Raw genomic sequence first — 19,058 nt, 5'->3', positions numbered from 1 at the left:
TAATTTTATTTTTTGGTAAAGTATTCTTTCAAAAAGCAGTAGATATGTTTCAGATCGTTATTGTTTGAGCAATTTCTTTGCAGACTTCTGCAGGTTTGAATCCAAAATGCCTTTGTACACTTCTGAGTTCATGATCCCATCAATGAACTCAGGTTCACTAACAACATTGTAAGAAAAACAGCTGCAGACTTTGACGTTTCTACCTGTTTTCTTATAGCACCCTCGGTGCGCTCTCTGTGGAATACTTTTCCAGGCTTTTTCACCTAAAGAACTTCATTAAGGTTTTCTAATGGTTAAGTGTCCACATCTTTTTCAAGTGGTCTTTATTGTCATTCCTCAATATAACTTGTATACATTGGAACAAAATGTTCTTCTTCAGGCAACATGGTGCAAAACACAACTGGAGCACATCACACAGGACTACACAGAGTGCAGATACATGACAGTGTGAAATGAGTTTAGAAAATACAATAAATACATCAGACAATAACTATGCAGAACAATAAATACTCAAGACAATAAACATGAGCCAGGACAACAAAACAGTATACACAATGGATTGGCATCAAGCAGCATGTGAGTGATGAAGGCACTAGTGTGAACACTGTCAAGGTCTCATAGCAGATTCAGATAGAATTTAAAGTGCAGACGTGCAGTGATGGTAAAGGGGTGTGTGATCAGTTTATGGTGGATGTTGGAAAGGGTCTAGATCAGTCCAGGTGTATGTTGGGAGTGTGTTTCATAATATGACCGCCTTGGGGGAGAAGCTGTTGCGGAGTTTTGTGGTGGCGGTACCTTGTGCCGGATGGCAGCAGGGTGAAGAGTCCTTGAGAGGGGTGGGAGGGGTCATCCACAATGCTAACGGCCTTAAGGACATATCACTTGTGGAAGGAGATGTTGACTTTTTGAGCCCCTGTATATAATGCACACAGGGCATATGTAGGCCTCCATGGCCTGAGAATGTATTAATACAAACCTGTGTGTGTGAGTGAGTGAGTGAGTGAGTCAGTCACTCTGTCTGGGTTGTCAGCACGTGTTTGAGTGTTTGAGTCATGAGTGAAGGTTGTGACAGTTTTTGCAGAGTGCAGCAGCGCGCAGCTGTAGATTCGTCTGCAGGATAGAGCCGGGAACAGGAAGCAGACCTGCCGCAGGCCGTGTTGATGGGAAATATCAGCGATGATGGCACAGATTAAAAGTCTTGATGAAGGATGTGACATTCACGGTCTGATGGATCCATGTGTCTGCACTCCCCACCCAGTCTCAGCTGATCTGGTGGAATTAGCCTTTCTCCCTCTCTCTCTCTCTCTCTCTCTCTCTCTCTCTCTCTCTCTCTCTCTCTCTCTCGATGCAGGCAGGCTTGCCCACACTATGCTACAGCAAATGAGCTCAGGATTAATGTCATCATGTGCCAGCTCCAAATGCCAACAGCATGCCTTCACAGCCACCCTCACACTCTCTGGGGCTTGCCTCGTGTGCAGTGTGGATTTGTGTGCATGTGTGCGTGTGCTTACTGTCTTTGGGCATTTTGAAGCATACAGCTCCTGCTCCTTCGTTTCTAGCCGTACGTTATATTAGCACGTGTAGTAGCTCAGAATTCAACGGGCCCATATGCTACATTTTTCATTTCTTTAGTTTTTTCCTGAGGTCCATTTTTGATTTATACCATCCTGTCCAAAAAGTCAAACAAAAGCCAAATAACGAACAAAACAAGCGTTTTATTTACATTGTGTAAAATTACATAACAAAGAACCAATAGAAATGCTCCAAAACTATTGAAATACAGTCTCTTTACATTATTTAACACTGAACATTAAAGGTAATAAAATGTTGTCCTGCTCCTGTAAAGTTATAGGATCTTTGAAATATTTACATGAATTTCAGATTTTCCTAGTTTTTCATGTGGACTTCACTCATTCATGCAAAAGCCTTTGATGAGTAGATTAAATCATCATCTGAACTTGTGCTTCAGTGGAAGGAATAAGAGTCAAAGAGAGTTTTTTGTACAAAGGCCTTAACATGGTCAATTTTACAAATTTGCTTAAACTAAATGGTGACCTAGAAATAGTGCAGACTCCTTAAAATAATTCTTGCTCATTTAAGATAACTTTTCATAATTTGTCATGACTTTTCTTTGTTTTAAAAACTTTTTTTCAAAATACCAAAACTTTCTGTTGTTTATTTCCAGGTTTAAATGAAAAAAATCTCAGATTTTCAATGCGGTCTCAGACTTTTGGACTCTTCTGTATGTAAAAGATATTTAAGGTTTGGGCACCCATGGTCAAATGACATGTTTTGTTGATTTGTTAAATAAATTAACATATTCTCTGCAGTACACACATCTGCACAATTGAAATTTTATTTATTTTATTGAAATATATAAAATGTGGCCTGTGCAGAAGTTATGGCACATTTTAAGTCTTTTCCCCTGTAGAGGATGTGTTCAATCAAATCAATAAAACTTCATATGAGTGTACAGCGCTGGGCAATATGAAAATATTTATTGTTATCATAACTTATTGAAATATGGACGTATTATATTTGCCACATCTCCCACCACCACAATCGTATATGTAAATGTGTTTTTTGTGACTTCACAACAAGTCATATTTTCATAAACAGTGCATGTGGATCAGCGATAATAATGGCTGTAGATGCACTACATCTAACTTTTATTTAAAAGAAATAGAGGAAAGTTTGTTTTTTCATGATATGTCCCCTTTAATATCTCCTCACAAGCGCTTGGCCAAAAGCCAGACAAAGGCACTTGAGGATTAATACGCAAAGACAGTGCTGACCTTGTTGCTGCGACGGGTTTCATTCGCTGTGCGTTCGCCCGTTTTAAGGCGGCTGATTGTTTAATCATAAGTCACGTTGATTACGCTGGCAGAGCTCAGAAAAACTGATTTGATAAATATTAGCCTAGGCCAGCGTTTTCTCTGTCACATCTATAGTGCTGATGTGAGCACATTGCGATGTCCTCAGATAACTGTGACAGCCTGTCGGCTGATTTCACTTCTGAAAATCTGTTTGCCTTGAATGTCAATCAGGCCAGCCTGGAACGACCTGGAGTGGAGGCTTTGTTTCTGCCCCTCTGTGTGATCTGTCATCCTCCACTAATGTCTGCTTCCCCGCGTCTCAGGAGGGATCCATTATGTGAACAGACATTAGCAAACGCCTGCCGAGAGGTTTGCTCCCTGACAATCTAATAAGCGCTTACAGGAGAATGAAGGCAGGAGCGAGAAGGAAATGTGCTTTTTAGAGAGTCCACACGAGTGACGCCACATAAATATTTCATCTCGCCGGAGACGTGACATGATGTACAACCGTGTGATGTGCAGTCAGGCGAGACGCTGTGCTTAAGGCGAAGGCAGTGATTCATTGCGCTCATAATTACAGGAGTTGCTGTTTGGGAAGGAGCCGGGGATATGCCTCTGTTTCTCTGCTGACAGAAACATATTGTAGCAACAAGCTTATCGCATGACCACTACTGATAACTGCTATGAGTCAGGAGCACAGAGACCAACAACGTTTGTTTATTGTATACACTAAGCTCCCCCCTCCCTCTGTCTGCCCGTATACCTATCTGCCTATCTCTCTCTTCTGTGATGTGCTGAATGAAGATGAGAGAGGTAAAAGAGGAATGAATCAGCTCCATTAGTGGTTATGATAGGCATGGCGAGATGATGTAATGTGCTAGCTTAGCTGTGAATGATGGCCACTGGAAGAACCTGCCAGACGTGCTCAGGCTTTCGGCTACAAAGTGCCATTAGTGCATTAGTGCTCATTCATCAAGCCCGTTAATGCTGACCAGCGTATCAGATTGTGCTAAAAGGAAACTGTCAAAGCAAATGCTTTTAGTATCATATTTGTATTTCTTTTGTTTGAGTGGCTACATCGAGGACCATCATGCATCCATCAGTGCGCATAAAGGCCACGGTGTTCAGGGCCGAACAGTTCACTGCTTGTTTACAAATGCCTTCGTTTGATTATTACGTCCTTTAACAATGGTACATTTGTCTACATAAGAGACGCTGTTTAACATCAGATGGCCCTTGCCGAGCCTTGGCCGTTTCCACCACGGCGGCCTTTCGCGGCAGTGAGCCGTCTCGGGGCTTTAAACTCCGACAGCATAACCTTCAACGCCTGCCTGTGTAAAAAGAGACGTCTCCACCACTTTGTTCTCCAAGGTTTGATGATTCATAGGCTGCCTGAAGTAACATCATGCATTTCCTTTTGAGGACTCTACACAGGTTTTGACAAAGGATATTTCAGAACAAGAAGTCTACTGTAGTGGGGATCAGTTTAAACTGATTTGACATAACACGTCAGGAAGCGAGCAGGGCTTTAACATTGCAAAAACATGATGCTAAGCACTTATTTTCAGTGCTGAAACTGACGTGCAACTGAAATTGATTAGGCATCAAGGTCAAATGGACATTTTTGGTTTCTAATGGCAGTGTTGTTTTACTGGGGAGTGTGGTACAGCACGGTATGGTTACATGTCCAAACCAGAACTGTCCCTGGATGAGTACCTATGCCTGCTTCCCATCGCATGAAGGGATCATGAATATAGGCGGCGTTCTCTTTAGCTTCTGCGGTCACTTGATTTCTCACATGTTAAAAGTAAACACAACAGTAGCAACAACAGAAGAGCTTTAAGGTCTGTTTTACCTCCTACTTAGGTTTCATGTGAGTGTGACAGACAGCATTTCTGACTAGTTAGCAATCTTTTTTTAATGTTGGTTGACTCCATTGACACCACATGATGATTCTGTGGTGGTGTTTGACCAGTCAGTGGTTTGCACCATTACAAGCTCCACTCATATAAAAGTAACCACATTCTGCATGGGTACCAAGGTACAGTACAGGTCACTTGGCAGTAAAATGATGACAAAATGCACAATTATAGATTTGTAACTGAACTGGTCAGTGTGGTTTGGTATGGGCAGTCAGTGCTTCTTGGCTATAAATGGTTTTTGGCTTGAATTTACAGTAGATAAACCCTTTAATTTGTATATAACATTCATGTTACATGAAGATTCTTTAAACTGTGGTTCCTTTATGTGATTGCTCAAAGAACCTTTTCTGTCATTTCTGTTATTTTTAAGAGTCTGTTATGTGGGCATAATGTACAGGGTATTTTATATAAAACAGTAGGAAGGGGAGTACTGTATGTTGGAGAAGTGGAAAATAAGTGTATGTGCTACAGGCTGCAGAGGGAGGATGTGCCAGGGTTGCCAAGATACAAGGGTGGGAGGGATTAGGTTATGACCGTTACCACAGTACCAATGATGTAACCAATTGCAATGGGTCCTTGCTAACCCCGATTCCTCTCTCTCTCTTTTTATCTCTCATAGACTGTCTACAAACACTGGCTGTGTTCCCAGTACTTCCAGACCACGCAGATGCACTGCAGCAACAGGATCCCATGCAGGCAGTACTGCCTGGAGGTCCAGCAGAGGTGTCCCTTCATATTGCCTGACAACGATGAGCTCATTTATGGCGGAAGCCCTAGTTTTATATGCACAGGTGGGCAGTGTGATTCTTTCGGTTCCTGTGTGTGCTGTGTGCTTGGTTGCATTGCAGTGCAGTGAAATCGTGGGTCCCCGATCACGTTTAAATTTGTCTCTGTCACCACCTGCTGGTCATAAAGAGAAGTTGTGGGTATTTTTAAGTGCCCAGTTTTTCACAGAAGAAGGCTGCTCTGGTTTCCCCTATCATCAGCTGTAAAAGTCGTCTAGTTCATAGAGTTTTCTCTAAAAACATTTGAATTCACTTAGTGGCCTATAGCCATTCTCAAAAACTATGAGTGACATGTGCACCAGTGATTTTGAAAAGTTTTGTCAGTCACGTTCTACCGAGAGGTGTGACAAAATAACAGAAGTCCCCCATTCTGAGAAGAGAGAATACTAGAGTATGGAGTTTAGATGTTATAATTGCGGTTTCTTCAGGCCGTGCATGTTGCATAATCCCTGTTGATGTGCCGAGTAACGTATATGGCTGGTTTGCCCTCTCTGGCTGAGGCCGACTGCTAATGAATGGAGATAAATGCAGAGCAGAGTCACACATTCAGACTGAGTGGTCATGCCCTATCATCATTTTAACTCTGCAGAGTGGTGGCAAATTCCTTTCATACATTAAAATTTCATGCTTCTTTCAAACTCACCCCTACATATACAAATACACAGTCATCCAGACATGCGGCTTAGATTGATGACATGGAGGAAATATAAGCACTAACAGATTTTCCTGAAACTGTTAGGTGGGGCATAACTTTTTATAGCGATGTCGCTGATATTTTACTTTAGCATTTGGTCGTGATGGCATATCCGATAGCAATGGGTGTTGCTATTGGGCCAATGTCAGCAAATACTGAATCAGATATCGGAGGGAAAAGAAAAACCTGATCTGATCTTGTAACAAATCTTGGCTGAAATGGCAAACACTTATATTGTGTGATGTGATGTTAGCTGTGTATTTCTTCCTGTGGGGTCATAAAGTGAGTAGTTTGAGCCTAATTTTAGATGCTCATTGTGAGTGAAGTGCATCAGTTAAAAATAAATTGTTTTAAAGTTACGTTTTTAAAGAACAAATATCATATTGAAGTCCACATTGGCCGATACTCAAGGTTGTGATGTCAGTGTTAGTATTGTGAAAAACACAGTGATCTCAAGATGTCAGAATAATACAATATGACAGCTAAAGTTCCCATAACAATGTAGTTATAGCTAGTGGCCTAAAGTGATAGTTTGGCAGAAAAACAAGTTTACACAATTTTCCCCTTAACCCAAATGTAGTGAAGCCAAAAATGTTGGGTATCTGAAGTTTGCCTCTGTAGTTTTGCACTAAGCTATGAGGCTAATGTACCTAAGGTACACAAATTACCATCATGCAATGATCATGACTTATGTTGTTTCTGACGCTGTATGTCATACTGTTATCCATAAAAATTAATGCAAATGAAAGTGTGGGGTTTGACAGAAGGTGGTTGGATCACGCTTGACTTGAAACGAAAGCAAGATGGAGACAGATAATTATCTAGCAGCATTTTGAATGAGCCTCACAGTATTGTTGTTGTTTTTTTTTACAGCAATGCAACTTCTTTGTACTTCTTACTTCATGTGACTTCCTAAAGCAATCACAAGGCAGAATGGATATACATGATAATAAACAAAGAATACTAATTTTGCTAAAATGTTTTAGACTTTTATACTGCCAGAATGAAACATTTCAGCATGAAAGTGGAAAACGTTTAAAACTATGAAACTATTTAGTCCATCAGCCCAAATTCAAATCTTACATTTCTTTCCCCTCTCACATAAGAAACGTCCAAGATGAAAGCAACTGCACTACAGTGTCAGTAGTGGAAAAACAAAGTCCTGTGGTCTGTGTGTGTACATCAGAGCATAGTCCTTCAAGTAACTGGGCACCTTCACTTGACGTCGGCCTGGGCGCACTGAACAGCCTGAACCTTGACCCATAGCAGCAAGGGGGAAGGCAGGTGACTGACTGACTAACAGAGGCTCATGAGGGGTCAGGAGCTAAAGCTTGGGGCTAAGGTGTATTAACTTGAGGTGGGCAAGTCTGTGAAGATGCTGAAGGAGATTGGCTGTCAGCAGCTACCTCAAGGGTCCTGATGCTTGTAGACTGTGATGTGTGAAGGTGTGAAGGATAGACCACCTGACAAAGCAGTCAAGCGTGGGAGTTGAGGTTGCTGAGGTAAGTCACATGCAATTGTGTCACACCCTTCAGGAGGTACAGGGGAGAGGCTAGGCCTCAGGCGATTAGAATGGACAATTTAAGACTTATCAGACTGGTTCAGCAGATAATGGATCCTGTATGTCACCCCAGGAGAGTTATCCTCAGATCCAAGGCACACCTGTATTTCAAAGGGACCTTTCCAGTGAGGAGCAATCTTCTGTCTTGTTGTGTTGGGGTCATTTAACAATACAAGGTCTCCTGGAGTATACAGAGTGTGTTTGATAAGCTTGACGTTGTGTCGTTTTTGCTGGCTGTGCGCATAATCTCTGTTTTGTGCAGCAAACTCAAAGACTGATTGGAGTTTGTGAGTGCTGCATAATCTGCAGGTGATCCTGGTTTAGAAGTAGATAGTATATTGGTAGATAACAGCAGCTTAGCAGGCATTCTTGCTCTGCATCAATGAGTGAGGAAGAAGGGGCTAAAGCCTGATGTAGCATGTTGTAGGCCAGCGCAACTTGGTTGAGACAATCATCCCACTCAGCAGGCTGTTGGGCAAGTGACTTAGCCAGCTGGCCAGCGAGATTTCTATTGAAGCGCTTGACCATGCCGTCACATTGAAGAAGATATGGGCCTGTTCAGGTTTTCTGAACACCAAGCAATTTGCACAGATGACTGATGAGGTCAGACTTGAATTGACGGCCTTGATCGGTGCGTCATTTTGGGATGCCATGCTCCCGAATGCAGTTTTCAAAATGACTTTTGGCTACTGATCTGGAATTGCATAGAGATTTACATACTTGGAAAAACAGTCTTGAACAACAACCACGTATCTTTTAGTTCATCAGCCCAAATTCAAATGTTACATAAACATGGACAAATTTCAGGGGCTACTACTGTTTTAGTCATGCAATGCAGTTTTGTGCATTTTTTTGTCCAGACATTGTCGGAAACCATATCAGCAAGTCTAATTCAAATTACTTAACGACTCCACATGGTTTGAGAAAAATGTGTGATGATTTAGTGAAATTGCCCAACGTTGTATTGGTGTACCCATTGTTAGTTAAGACTACATTTTCTTTTCATTAGTCTTATAGCTCCAGTGCAAAACTAACAAATGTCAGACACCAAACATGTCTTGTCTGAACCACTGCATTTTGGTTAAGAGGAAAGTTCACTGAACTATTGATTTAGGGATCATTCTGTGTGATAATGTGCTCTATCTTGTTCTGTCTGTCAGGGCTCCTAGAGGACAACCCTTCAGATGCAGAAGCAGAGTGCTGTGACGTTCGATGGGACAGCAAGCCAGACAACAGCTCCAAAGGGACTCTCAAAAGAACTCACCCGTCATGCCAACACGGGACATCCCTGACCTCGTCAGCAGCCTCCAGACTGTGCAACAGCAGGCTCAAACTCTGCCTGCTGGTTCTAGTCCTGCTCCATACTGTCGCCACAATCACAGCCTCCCATAACCTCACCACCATCTCCTCCCTGGAGGAGAACTCCACTAATGAGGAGGGATGAGGAGGCCGTTCATTGCAGCCAGCAAAGCACTTCGGAGCTCAGTCCAGTGGGATGGACCCTGGAACTACTGCAGTGCTTTCTGGGACATGTAGTGCAGGACAGGATTTTGTGGACACGCAATCAACCAAGCAAAACAAACAAACAGACATTAAATAACACTGGACAAACTGGACAAACTTAATCCAATGTCAAGAACAAGGGACAACACCACAGCCTTTGTTGAAAGAGGCCACTCTAGGGCGGAGTTCTCTCGCACCATATTTTTTACACTGTGTCTATGGTTTAGATTTCTGTTGCACTAGATGACTACAGGATCTATTCATGTTCTCGTTTTCTTTTCATTACTGGTCTTTGTGCAGGAAGGAATGGGACACATGGATGGGTTACATGTAAAAGTATCAAGATGAAAAGTTGAGCGTGTGCATGTGAGTGTGTGTGCGCGTGAATATCCGTGTCCACTGATATGTTTTTGTTTAGAATCATAGTACTATCTATTGAATGCTGCTCTGTCCATCACAAGGATTACTATGGAGCCTCTAAAATGGTTTGAATAGGTCTAAATTTTCAAATCTACCTAATTGAATGTCCAAATCCTCAGCTGAAGCCCAGATTCACTGATTCTCCCTCACTAAAGTCGAGTGTGCAGACAGTTTTGTTGCTATTTTGATGTCAGTGGTGCAGCAGGTCAGGAGCTTTCCAAGCCCCAAGTGCGTATGCATGCAGCATACTGAAAGGGTAAAGTGGTTGATAAAGCATTTGTCAGACTGAAATCTTTGGAATAACTTTTGCTGCACAGGCAAACGTTTTCTCTTTTGTATGTCCACTCAACCTGCACAAAAACAACATAAATTCAGTTTTTTTTCTGCCCCTGGTAGTATATTTATATAGACATATTCTCTTCTATATTCTATAACTGCATGTTATTATCAATGTTTAGACGAAACAGCCTAAATTTCATGAATAAATCCAAATGATCTGAGGACATCACGTTCATAGCGCAACACGTTTGATGCAGAGGTCTCAGCTGAAATGACTCCTGTTTTTATTTAGACTGTGGACTTAGCCGGAAAGAACATAAAAGGAAAAGTAACAGAAAGACACTGATTTTTCCATCGCTTTCCACTGCTTTCCGTGAATATATCATATCTTCTACCACAGTAAAGGGCTTTTTCATTGTTTACACATGCACACATTCATACACTTCTGCAGTGCTTGCTTGTAGAGATTAATATGGCTTGGAGAGCTCAGATACAGAAAACTTTTTCACCCTGTGATAGGTACGTGCAAGAAAAATCCCATTTGCTGCTGCAGAGAACGGACGATCAACCACACAATCACGCAGCTCCCTATAGACAGGGCCTTCATGAGCGACCCAAAGATATGAGAGCTTAATTTTTTTGAGTTAGACTGAGCAGAAGAGGAGATGCTAAGGGCTGATCTGTTTTACTTTTTTGTCTTTTTTCTACAGGTATGCTCTAACCTGTCACAGGATGAGCTGTAATGACACTCGTAGTGACCCAGTGATACAAAAAAAATGGCTGCCATGTTCAAAAGTTTGAGTGTTTGAGTGTGTACTTCATGACCAAGTCCAATCTGAACCGCGTTAGCCAGCCTTGGTTCCAAATTCTTCGACCAGCAGCAGGAACAGGGTCAACACTTCTCATTGTGCAATAAGACCTCATAAAACATTCAACTCATACTAGATCACTAACATGAGCTGATATATTTTTATGGATCTTTCCTCAGAGGCGAGGTAAATATGTTATAGCCAGGTTTGTTAGCTAAAGGGTATTTTTGAATACTATCTGTGCTCTTCGAAATAAAAAAAAGAGAAAATCAACCACAAAAAACTAGATCTATAGTTTCTGTTCTGTACAGGCCACCGAAAATGTGCATAAAGTGTGTACAAAGTGCGTGTTTATAACGCAACACTGGCATTGCTACCTTTTATTGAATCTCAACTACTGCACTCAAGCTCACACTAAGTCTTTTACCAAAATAGAGAGGATGGATCAAGATCGGATCTCAATAGCTTTACAAAGTTGTAAGAACCAATAACCTTTTGGTCCTACATATTAGGGGTGTAACGATTCACAAAAAGTTTGGGAGGAGGACCATGCCTGAACCTCGTCCTCCTTTCAATCTAATGTGCTTGTATTTCCATTCTAACGTTCTATAAATCTTTACCTCACATTTCCCATGACAAAGTTTTCTCATCCCACCACCACCCCATCAGCCCCCTGTTCCTCCATCCTATCTTTGTTGATCAAAAAGGGGGGTCTGGTCTTCTAGCTCAAGCAGAAGCCCCACCCCCCAGAACTTCAACCCAAATTCTCAGAGTTCTCTCCCCACATACATGTATGATTTTGTCTTATATTTCGATACTAAATTGAAGGCATACTCTGAACTCAGATTTATTATTCGTTTCAATATGATATGTTTCAGTACATCTTTCGATACAGCAAAAATGAGTGACTACAATCTATGCCTTATATTAACTATGTTAAAATGTTCATGCTTCCATTTTTAGTTTAGTAAAACATTCATCATTTCAAAAGTACAATATTTGGAAGAAGAAGTTGTGCTTTAGTGTGCTCATATAATGCCTTAGCCACAAGCTAATATGTTAGCCCCAAGCTAACACACTAGCACAAGCCTAGACATGATACAATGACACAAAATAATAAGCTTCAATACAATTGGATACAGTATAATTAATGTATTGTTACATCCCTAGTACTAACATTAGTGACCTTAATTCTAAATGGGATCAATAGCTGCACTGGCCCAAGTGTTTCTGGACCATGCTAGGCATGATACAACGACTGAGCTTTTTGGGTGTCATGTATTGAGGTTGCACAGTTACTTCTGGTTCTTAGTCACTAGAGTAATCACACAGTTCATCTGAGCTGATTAAGAGGAATTAGCACTGAATGACTAAGCTGAGACCTGAACTAGAACTAAAGCAATCACAGCTTTTGCTCTCTTTCCACAATCTCTTTTCCCATCTCTCTTTCATTACAAAAAGTGCAATCAAATTAACATAAAGGAAAGGAAATGAATTGATCAAAAATGAGGAATAAGTACTAGAAAGGTATGGTGCACTGGAATGTAGAGGTGCATGTGCTTCCCATTGAAATTCATTATGAATTGAAATTGTAAATGAAACATGTAAAGCAATTGAAAATGTTCTTCACTCTCAAAATGTGGGTTCAGTGCTAATGTGGTGATGGTTAAAGAACCCTGTGCTAAGTTTAATCTTCCATTTAAACCCTTCTTGTTCATTAAACCTTCAGCTCTGTGACTCTCTGAATACCTCTAGCCTAATGATCTAAAGGGTCCGACTCACCAGGTTGATGGAAAAGTAGAAAGGGGCTGGGTTCCAGGATAAAAAACAAATCAGACTTAAAGCATGTTAAGAAGTGTTAGGGATGTATTAGGTCAGGCAGGTGGGCTTGTGAGCCTTGGCTTTGATACAGTCAGCGCTCGCCTAATGAATAATGAAAACGGAGACCACAGAGAGACGGCCCTCTAGAGATCTTATTAGCCTACTCATGAAACAACTGGACTCTCACTGGACTCTCTTCTGAGACCACCTGCTCTGGAGTGGCACAGAGAGAGAGAGAGAGAGAGAAAGAGAGAGCAAGAATTATTCACTCCATTCATCTACCCCACACACATCAGATACACACTAATCCACAAATAAACAGTTCCATCTGGACCTGACAGGAGAGGAATGAGAGAGCGAGGGAGAAAAGGGACAGAGCAGACAGCAGAATGAAAGATAATAGGAGGGAAAGCCATAGCAGGTAGAGGGACAGGGAAAGAAAGAGAAATACCTATAACTGTGTACGTAAATTGTTTATTTGTTTAAGCCCTGTGCTCCAATGTCAGGTTAGGCTGAGTGTTGGAAAACGCTCAGCAACACAAGCACATTAAACTACACTAATGAAACTGCGCTGGGACATTTATGTGTTCTCTGTAGACCTTTTTGCATATTCTCTGTGTACATGATGCTTAAATTTTCAGGAAGGTATCTCACAACACACTGTCTGCAGTGTTACTGTATAGGCTACATCATTCAGCCCAAACCCCCTCACCCCCACCACAGATGCTGAATGAGACAGCATTTACAGTCAACGTCAACACGCTCATGTCATACTACGTCAGCATACCAAATCCGTGAATGATATTACTGTAACTGCAGGTAGCGGAAATGGTTCTGATCGTCCATGTCACTTTTTTTTTTTTAAACATGTTTCTGTGTGTCTGTGTGGGTCCAGTCACTGTGCCTCAGCGGCCCACAAGAATGAATGTAACAGATGCCTGCTAATATTGCTTACTACCACCAAACCTACGAATAAGATGTATTTTATGCTTGCACATATACAGTATATGTTCATTTCCGACTATAAATACAACTGTGTAAGTAGTCCCCCATTGCATCACTGTCACTTAGCAAGCAGAAATACTTTCTTTTCTCTCTCTCTCTATCCTGTGGACCTATGCAGCCCTGAACCTCAGTCGTTTTTCTGTTGTAAATATGTTATGAGAATGCTGAACTATGTGCGTTTGTTTTATTTCGAGGTTTCCTTGCGTTCGGAGTTGGTGTCCTTTTTTATTCCTCTTTTGTAAGTGTCTGAAATCATTGGTTGGGTTTCAGCTGAGATCTATTCTGAGTGATGTGGTTTAACCATAAGGACTATCCTCTGAATCACAACCTCAGCACCTGAAGGCTGTGATTAAAAAAATAAAAAAAAACAAAAAACAAACAAAAAAAGATTTAAAAAAGGTTAAAAGGCATATAGAGGTTAAAAGGCATATAGAGATAACATTATGAATATGATTATTTAAAAAAAAGGATTATTATACTACCGGTATATTGTAATATTATAGATGATTTAGTTCAGTAACTTCTTTAATTTTTTACAAACGACTTTGATGAATTATTTATAAAAACAATCTCACGATTCATGATCTTTTCAAAGGTATGAAATCTACTGCTAAAATGATTAAAAATGTGTTCTGATGAAAATAAACACAGAGATGTAATCTGTTAACTTGTGTCTGAGTGGTCTTCTATGAATGTGTGGATGTGATCCAACTCACAGGCCAATACTACTGACTATCATATTACAGCACTTCTAAAAGGAGTGAAACTTGGTGATATAATTGAAGACGATTAAGAAATTGATATCAGTCCTGGTAGGTAACTTAAAAGTGCTGCTAAACTGCTTATGCTGAAAGTTTAAAGGACGACATGACTAAGTCTTGAAGTTGACTGAGGCACTGAGACCATCGTGGATTCAGGTATCATGGGACATCTAAGGTCATCAATTCCATCTGACAGAATTCTTTGAGATTTGTTGTTATTTTTTTAAATCTATTAATTTTGCTTTTTTATTGCCACTGTATATCATTAGCTGTTAACCTCTCACATTTCATCAAATGCCCAGAGGGAAAAAAAACTTAAGACTGTCTCAGAGAAATAAACAGATCTCAATATAATATTAATGAAGGATCACTGATTTCTGAATTGTTTCTCCTAAACCCCCCTTAGGAGAAAAGAGGAGATTAACACCAGCATTTCACTGTAAGACGTTTTGGTGATGAAGGAGAAAAGTGTGAGTTCTCCTTCAGCACTGACAACCCACTGAAAGAGTTCTGTGATGTAGAATAGAGAAAATATTAGTCAGCTAAGACTGGGTTGAGATGATTCAGACACTAAAGAGTTAAGGCATATGTGTGACAACATTTTGATCAAAGTGAGAAAATCTGAGGGTTTTTTTCTCAGGAGCCAAATTTCAGAAAAAGGAGATGACTAAAGTCTCACTCTGATTTCAAACTGGACTTAACCACGTCTAGCAGAAGTACCCAAGATCATGAGGAGAGCTCATTTAGAACATTTCTTTCCTCTGCGTGTGCAGAAATATTTCTTACTGGGAGGCTTTCTTTGTGGCTCATCAAATTAGCTAGCTAGTCTGTTCTAATTCATGTATGACTGTAATAAGTTCTGTGCTGTTGTCTTGTTGTGACACAGGCAGTGGTAGTGACAACTAATTATGTGTGGAACTTTGTGGGTTGTTTGTTTACAACAGTCGTCTTTTCAAAGATGAGACACAAACATTAATATGTTTTACTTTTTATTATGTTTCCATGATAAAAAAAAAGAAATCCACTAAAAACCTCAAGGATTGAGTTTACAAAATTCCAGGAGGCCTCAACTAATTCCTTAAGCCCCATCGTCAGTCCAGGGTAGGCAACCCAAAGGCCAACAGAGACGGTTTAGGGTTAATATTAGACAGGGCCAGGAGGATAAATACATTTAACGTTTAACAAAATTTAACATGTGCTACTTCAGTTTTCCCAAGTAAAAAATAAACTTCGACATGACGAAATTCTAATTGTGAAACAGCTCGCATGTAAAAGTAAAGCTTTCTATTATAACATGTAAAAACTACATTTTTAAATGCAATAATGCAGTTGTAGGGAGTAAGAAATCAATTCAAACAATTTCAACACATCAAAATTAATATTTTTTTCTAGTATTAATAACATTTTGACTTTTTCAGATTTAATTTGTTACAGGAAGAAACGTAGTTATAGCTAAACTGTGGAACGGCTTTCCACGAAGCATAGATCCTAGTTTCTATAGGTTCCGCGGTTTCCACCCGGAACGACTAAGTAGTGACACAGACGGGGAGCATTCTGGCTAGTGTGCTAGCAGCTAACGGATCCGCACGAAATGGCTGAAGAAGACTGGTTTGACCACAACTGAGGCCATTTTCTTAGCTACTGCATTTAAAGATGTGCCGTTGAAGAATGCGATATATGTGAGTACCTGTAGTCGGTGCTGTTTGTGTGTTGGCTGCTCCTGTCGGTGTGGAAAGCGCCCCGTTCTGACGTGGCTAACAACAGGCTCGCTAACTAGCTCCAGGCTAACTGAGCAGTAGCATGACAGCAAGAAGCAGGTTAGTGAAGAACACACCTGAGCACGGCACACTGTAACACAGACAGAGTTCACAGTGCTCAGCTAACAGGCTGTCGACATCAGTGCTTTACTAAGGATCACTGTGTGCTGCATTTGCCAGTTTGATGTTAACTTACAGCCACAGTGACTGTGTCACAGAGACAGGCGCGGAGCAGCTAACTCAGGTAATTAAAATTGAAAATAACCGTGCAGCTTTTTTCTCTGCTAGCTAGATAGAGCAGTTGTTTTGTAGTTGTTGATCTCCAGCCTAACCAGCTCAGAGCGTGATGTTGATCAGTATGAATATAACATTGGTTGCAGCCAGGCTGACAGTCCTGGCTGTCTTTGGTCATTTGTCAGCAGTTTGTCCATTGGCTATAGCTTATAATGAGTCCGTGATGTACTCTGTGCATACATTAATTGCTCTTAATGTGGTCAGGGAATGGAGAATGCTCTTAACATGCAAAACGATAGAGGTCGATCAAGAGTGATAACGCTGCGGTGACAGTGGACACGGTTAAGTGACGAGCCCTGAGGCGCTGTGCTACTGCTGTGTCCGACGTAAATGCCATATCTAAAATCGTTCTGGCGTTTGTTTGAGCTGCGATCCCCCCCAGTTTATTCGTCTCCAGTTCTTCTAGCTTAAGCACACTTAACGCAATACGTTTCTTATACTGTTGCCTATTTATCTGTGCATTTGACATTCTTTATTTTTCGTGTTCTTCTGATTTGTCCCCAGATTACCTGTAAAGTGAGATTGGAGTGTCTCTTGTCAACCTGATGGTCATGGAGAAGTCATGGCGGTTGTGGGGAGCACTGGAGCGATGTATGGTGACTGTGGGCTCCTGGTCGTGGGGGGCTTGTCGCATCTCACTGCTGGCACTTATACTCACCTTCCACCTGTATGGAGGCCTTTTACTGCTGGGTCTCATCCTGGCCTCTGTGGCTGGGATCCTGTACAAGTTCCAGGACGTGCTGCTTTACTTCCCTGACCAGCCTTCATCCTCAAGGCTGTACGTCCCTATGCCGACAGGTATTCCACATGAGAATGTCTACATACGCACTAAGGATGGTGTGCGGCTCAACGTGATTTTGCTCCGCTACACTGGTGAAAATCCTGCATCAGCCCCCACCATTTTGTATTTTCATGGCAATGCAGGGAACATTGGCCACAGAGTGCCTAATGCGCTGCTCATGCTTGTTAACCTGAAGGCCAATGTGGTTCTGGTAGACTACCGAGGTTATGGGAAGAGTGATGGTGAGCCCAGTGAAGAGGGCCTCTATCAGGATGCTGAGGCCACCCTGGACTATGTCATGTCCCGTCCAGACATTGACAAGACTAAGATGGTACTGTTTGGGCGCTCATTGGGGGGAGCGGTGGCCATCAGGTTGGCCTCGGTCAACCCTCACCGTGTGGCTGCCATCATGGTTGAAAACACTTTCCTGAGCATCCCACACATGGCAGCAACCCTCTTCTCTTTCTTTCCAATGCGCTACCTGCCACTTTGGTGCTATAAGAACAAATTTTTGTCCTACAGACATGTGGCACTGTGTCGCATGCCTTCTCTTTTTATTTCTGGCCTATCGGACCAGCTCATCCCCCCAGTTATGATGAAGCAGCTGTATGAGCTGTCACCTGCACGGACTAAACGCATCGCCATCTTCCCCGAGGGCACGCACAATGATACCTGGCAGTGCCAGGGTTACTTTGCAGCTCTGGAGCAGTTCATGAAAGAGCTCCTGAAAAGCCATGCCCAAGAGGAGACGTCCCAGGGCTCGGCCAGTGTCACCATCATCTAGAACAATGAATGCTCCCACTGCTCAGTGTGGACCTGCTGTAATGGAATGTACATTTTTTATGTTCTTTCTTCTCTTCCCCATATTAATTTCTAGCACTTAATTTTCAGTGATATGATACTGATAAGAATTCAAATATGAAGTTTTTGAGTGGTGCAGGTTGCATTTTAAATGCCTTCAAATCTCATTTTTCTTTTTTTCCGATGAATTAGTTTGAAATATGAATGCATGATCTGCTTCTGTAATGTAATGTCCTTTTAGCCTTCTTTCATTTGTGCACACTCATTCACACTGACTGTACAGGACTTTTCTTTTATACAAAGACTTTGTCATCGGTGGTATACCAAATGTTCACCCATTTGCAAGTCCTACTGTATAATAAAGATACTTGCCTAATAATGTCAGGCAAAGTGTTAAACATTTTTGTCAATGTAATTTGTGTTTTATTGTTTACTGTGTTTGTACAGTAAGCATCACTTGAATGTTTAAAACACAAAATCTTAAGGGCTCATTTCTCCAGATCATAGCCTAGCCGTCATGGCACTGCTTTCTCAGAGAGTCAGTGTCTGTTTATAGGTACAACCGAAGTTAAACAAGACTAGAACCTTGGTTGTGGCTTTAAGATCCTCTCTTTCGTAGTGGTTATGAAAGCCTTGTACTTGCTAATGGGATTGTGCACTGGTTTTGTCGTATCTTGCCACCTTCCGTATATTTAGTGATAGAGCTTGAAAATCAGCTCAGGAAACCATTGATTTTCTCAGAGAATCCTCTCAGCTGGAAGCCTGTAGTACTGGGTGATAAATGAGTGTAGACGTAAGTGTTAGAGCAGAAGAATCTCAGTGCATTGGCATCGTGAATCTTTACAATACCATTGTGGCTATTTGGAGCCCTCCTCCCAACTGGCATGATTGGTTTTTCTTTTGGCCTGACCACTCTTGTTAATACTAAAGTGGTTGCCACAAAGTGGCTTGACAGTACAGATCTCTTGCACATATCCTGTAAATAACATTTTCCTCTTACATGTCAGAGTACATAGCCATTTACCTGTGCTGCTGCTGTATTTGGTTTA

At 41.4% G+C, this 19,058-nt stretch overlaps 2 protein-coding genes across 4 annotated transcripts in view; both read left to right on the top strand.

Annotated features, from left to right (window-relative positions):
• Positions 1 to 10,283, top strand: part of LOC118825292 (transmembrane protein FAM155A) — a 130,309-nt gene extending 120,026 nt beyond the window's left edge. The window contains exons 2-3 of the mRNA XM_036595943.1: positions 5,358 to 5,529; positions 8,939 to 10,283. Coding sequence (XP_036451836.1) covers positions 5,358 to 5,529; positions 8,939 to 9,222 — 456 coding nt within the window. The 3' untranslated portion in view covers positions 9,223 to 10,283. The remainder of the gene's footprint in view (positions 1 to 5,357; positions 5,530 to 8,938) is intronic.
• Positions 10,284 to 15,898: 5,615 nt separating this feature from the next.
• On the top strand, positions 15,899 to 19,058 carry abhd13 (abhydrolase domain containing 13). 3 transcript variants are annotated; one of them, XM_036595407.1, is made up of 2 exons: positions 15,899 to 16,055; positions 16,932 to 19,058. In XM_036595407.1, exon 2 carries the CDS (start codon positions 16,973 to 16,975, stop codon positions 17,990 to 17,992), a length of 1,020 nt encoding a protein of 339 aa, XP_036451300.1. In that variant the 5' UTR covers positions 15,899 to 16,055; positions 16,932 to 16,972; the 3' UTR covers positions 17,993 to 19,058. The 3 variants fall into 3 exon arrangements, with proteins under 3 accessions (XP_036451300.1, XP_036451379.1, XP_036451449.1); XM_036595486.1 differs by having other exon boundaries at positions 15,899 to 16,193; XM_036595556.1 differs by lacking the exon at positions 15,899 to 16,055 and adding an exon at positions 16,205 to 16,377.

Source organism: Colossoma macropomum, unplaced genomic scaffold (genome assembly GCF_904425465.1).
Source record: "Colossoma macropomum unplaced genomic scaffold, Colossoma_macropomum, whole genome shotgun sequence".
Lineage (NCBI taxonomy): Eukaryota > Metazoa > Chordata > Actinopteri > Characiformes > Serrasalmidae > Colossoma > Colossoma macropomum.
The sequence above is the reverse complement of the archived record's forward strand: the minus strand, read 5'-3'. Positions and strand labels throughout refer to the sequence as shown.

What these genes read in the sequence shown, in the direction of transcription:
- abhd13 (XM_036595407.1), top strand. Translation starts at nt 16,973, where the DNA reads ATGGTCATGGAGAAGTCATGGCGGTTGTGGGGAGCACTGGAGCGATGT.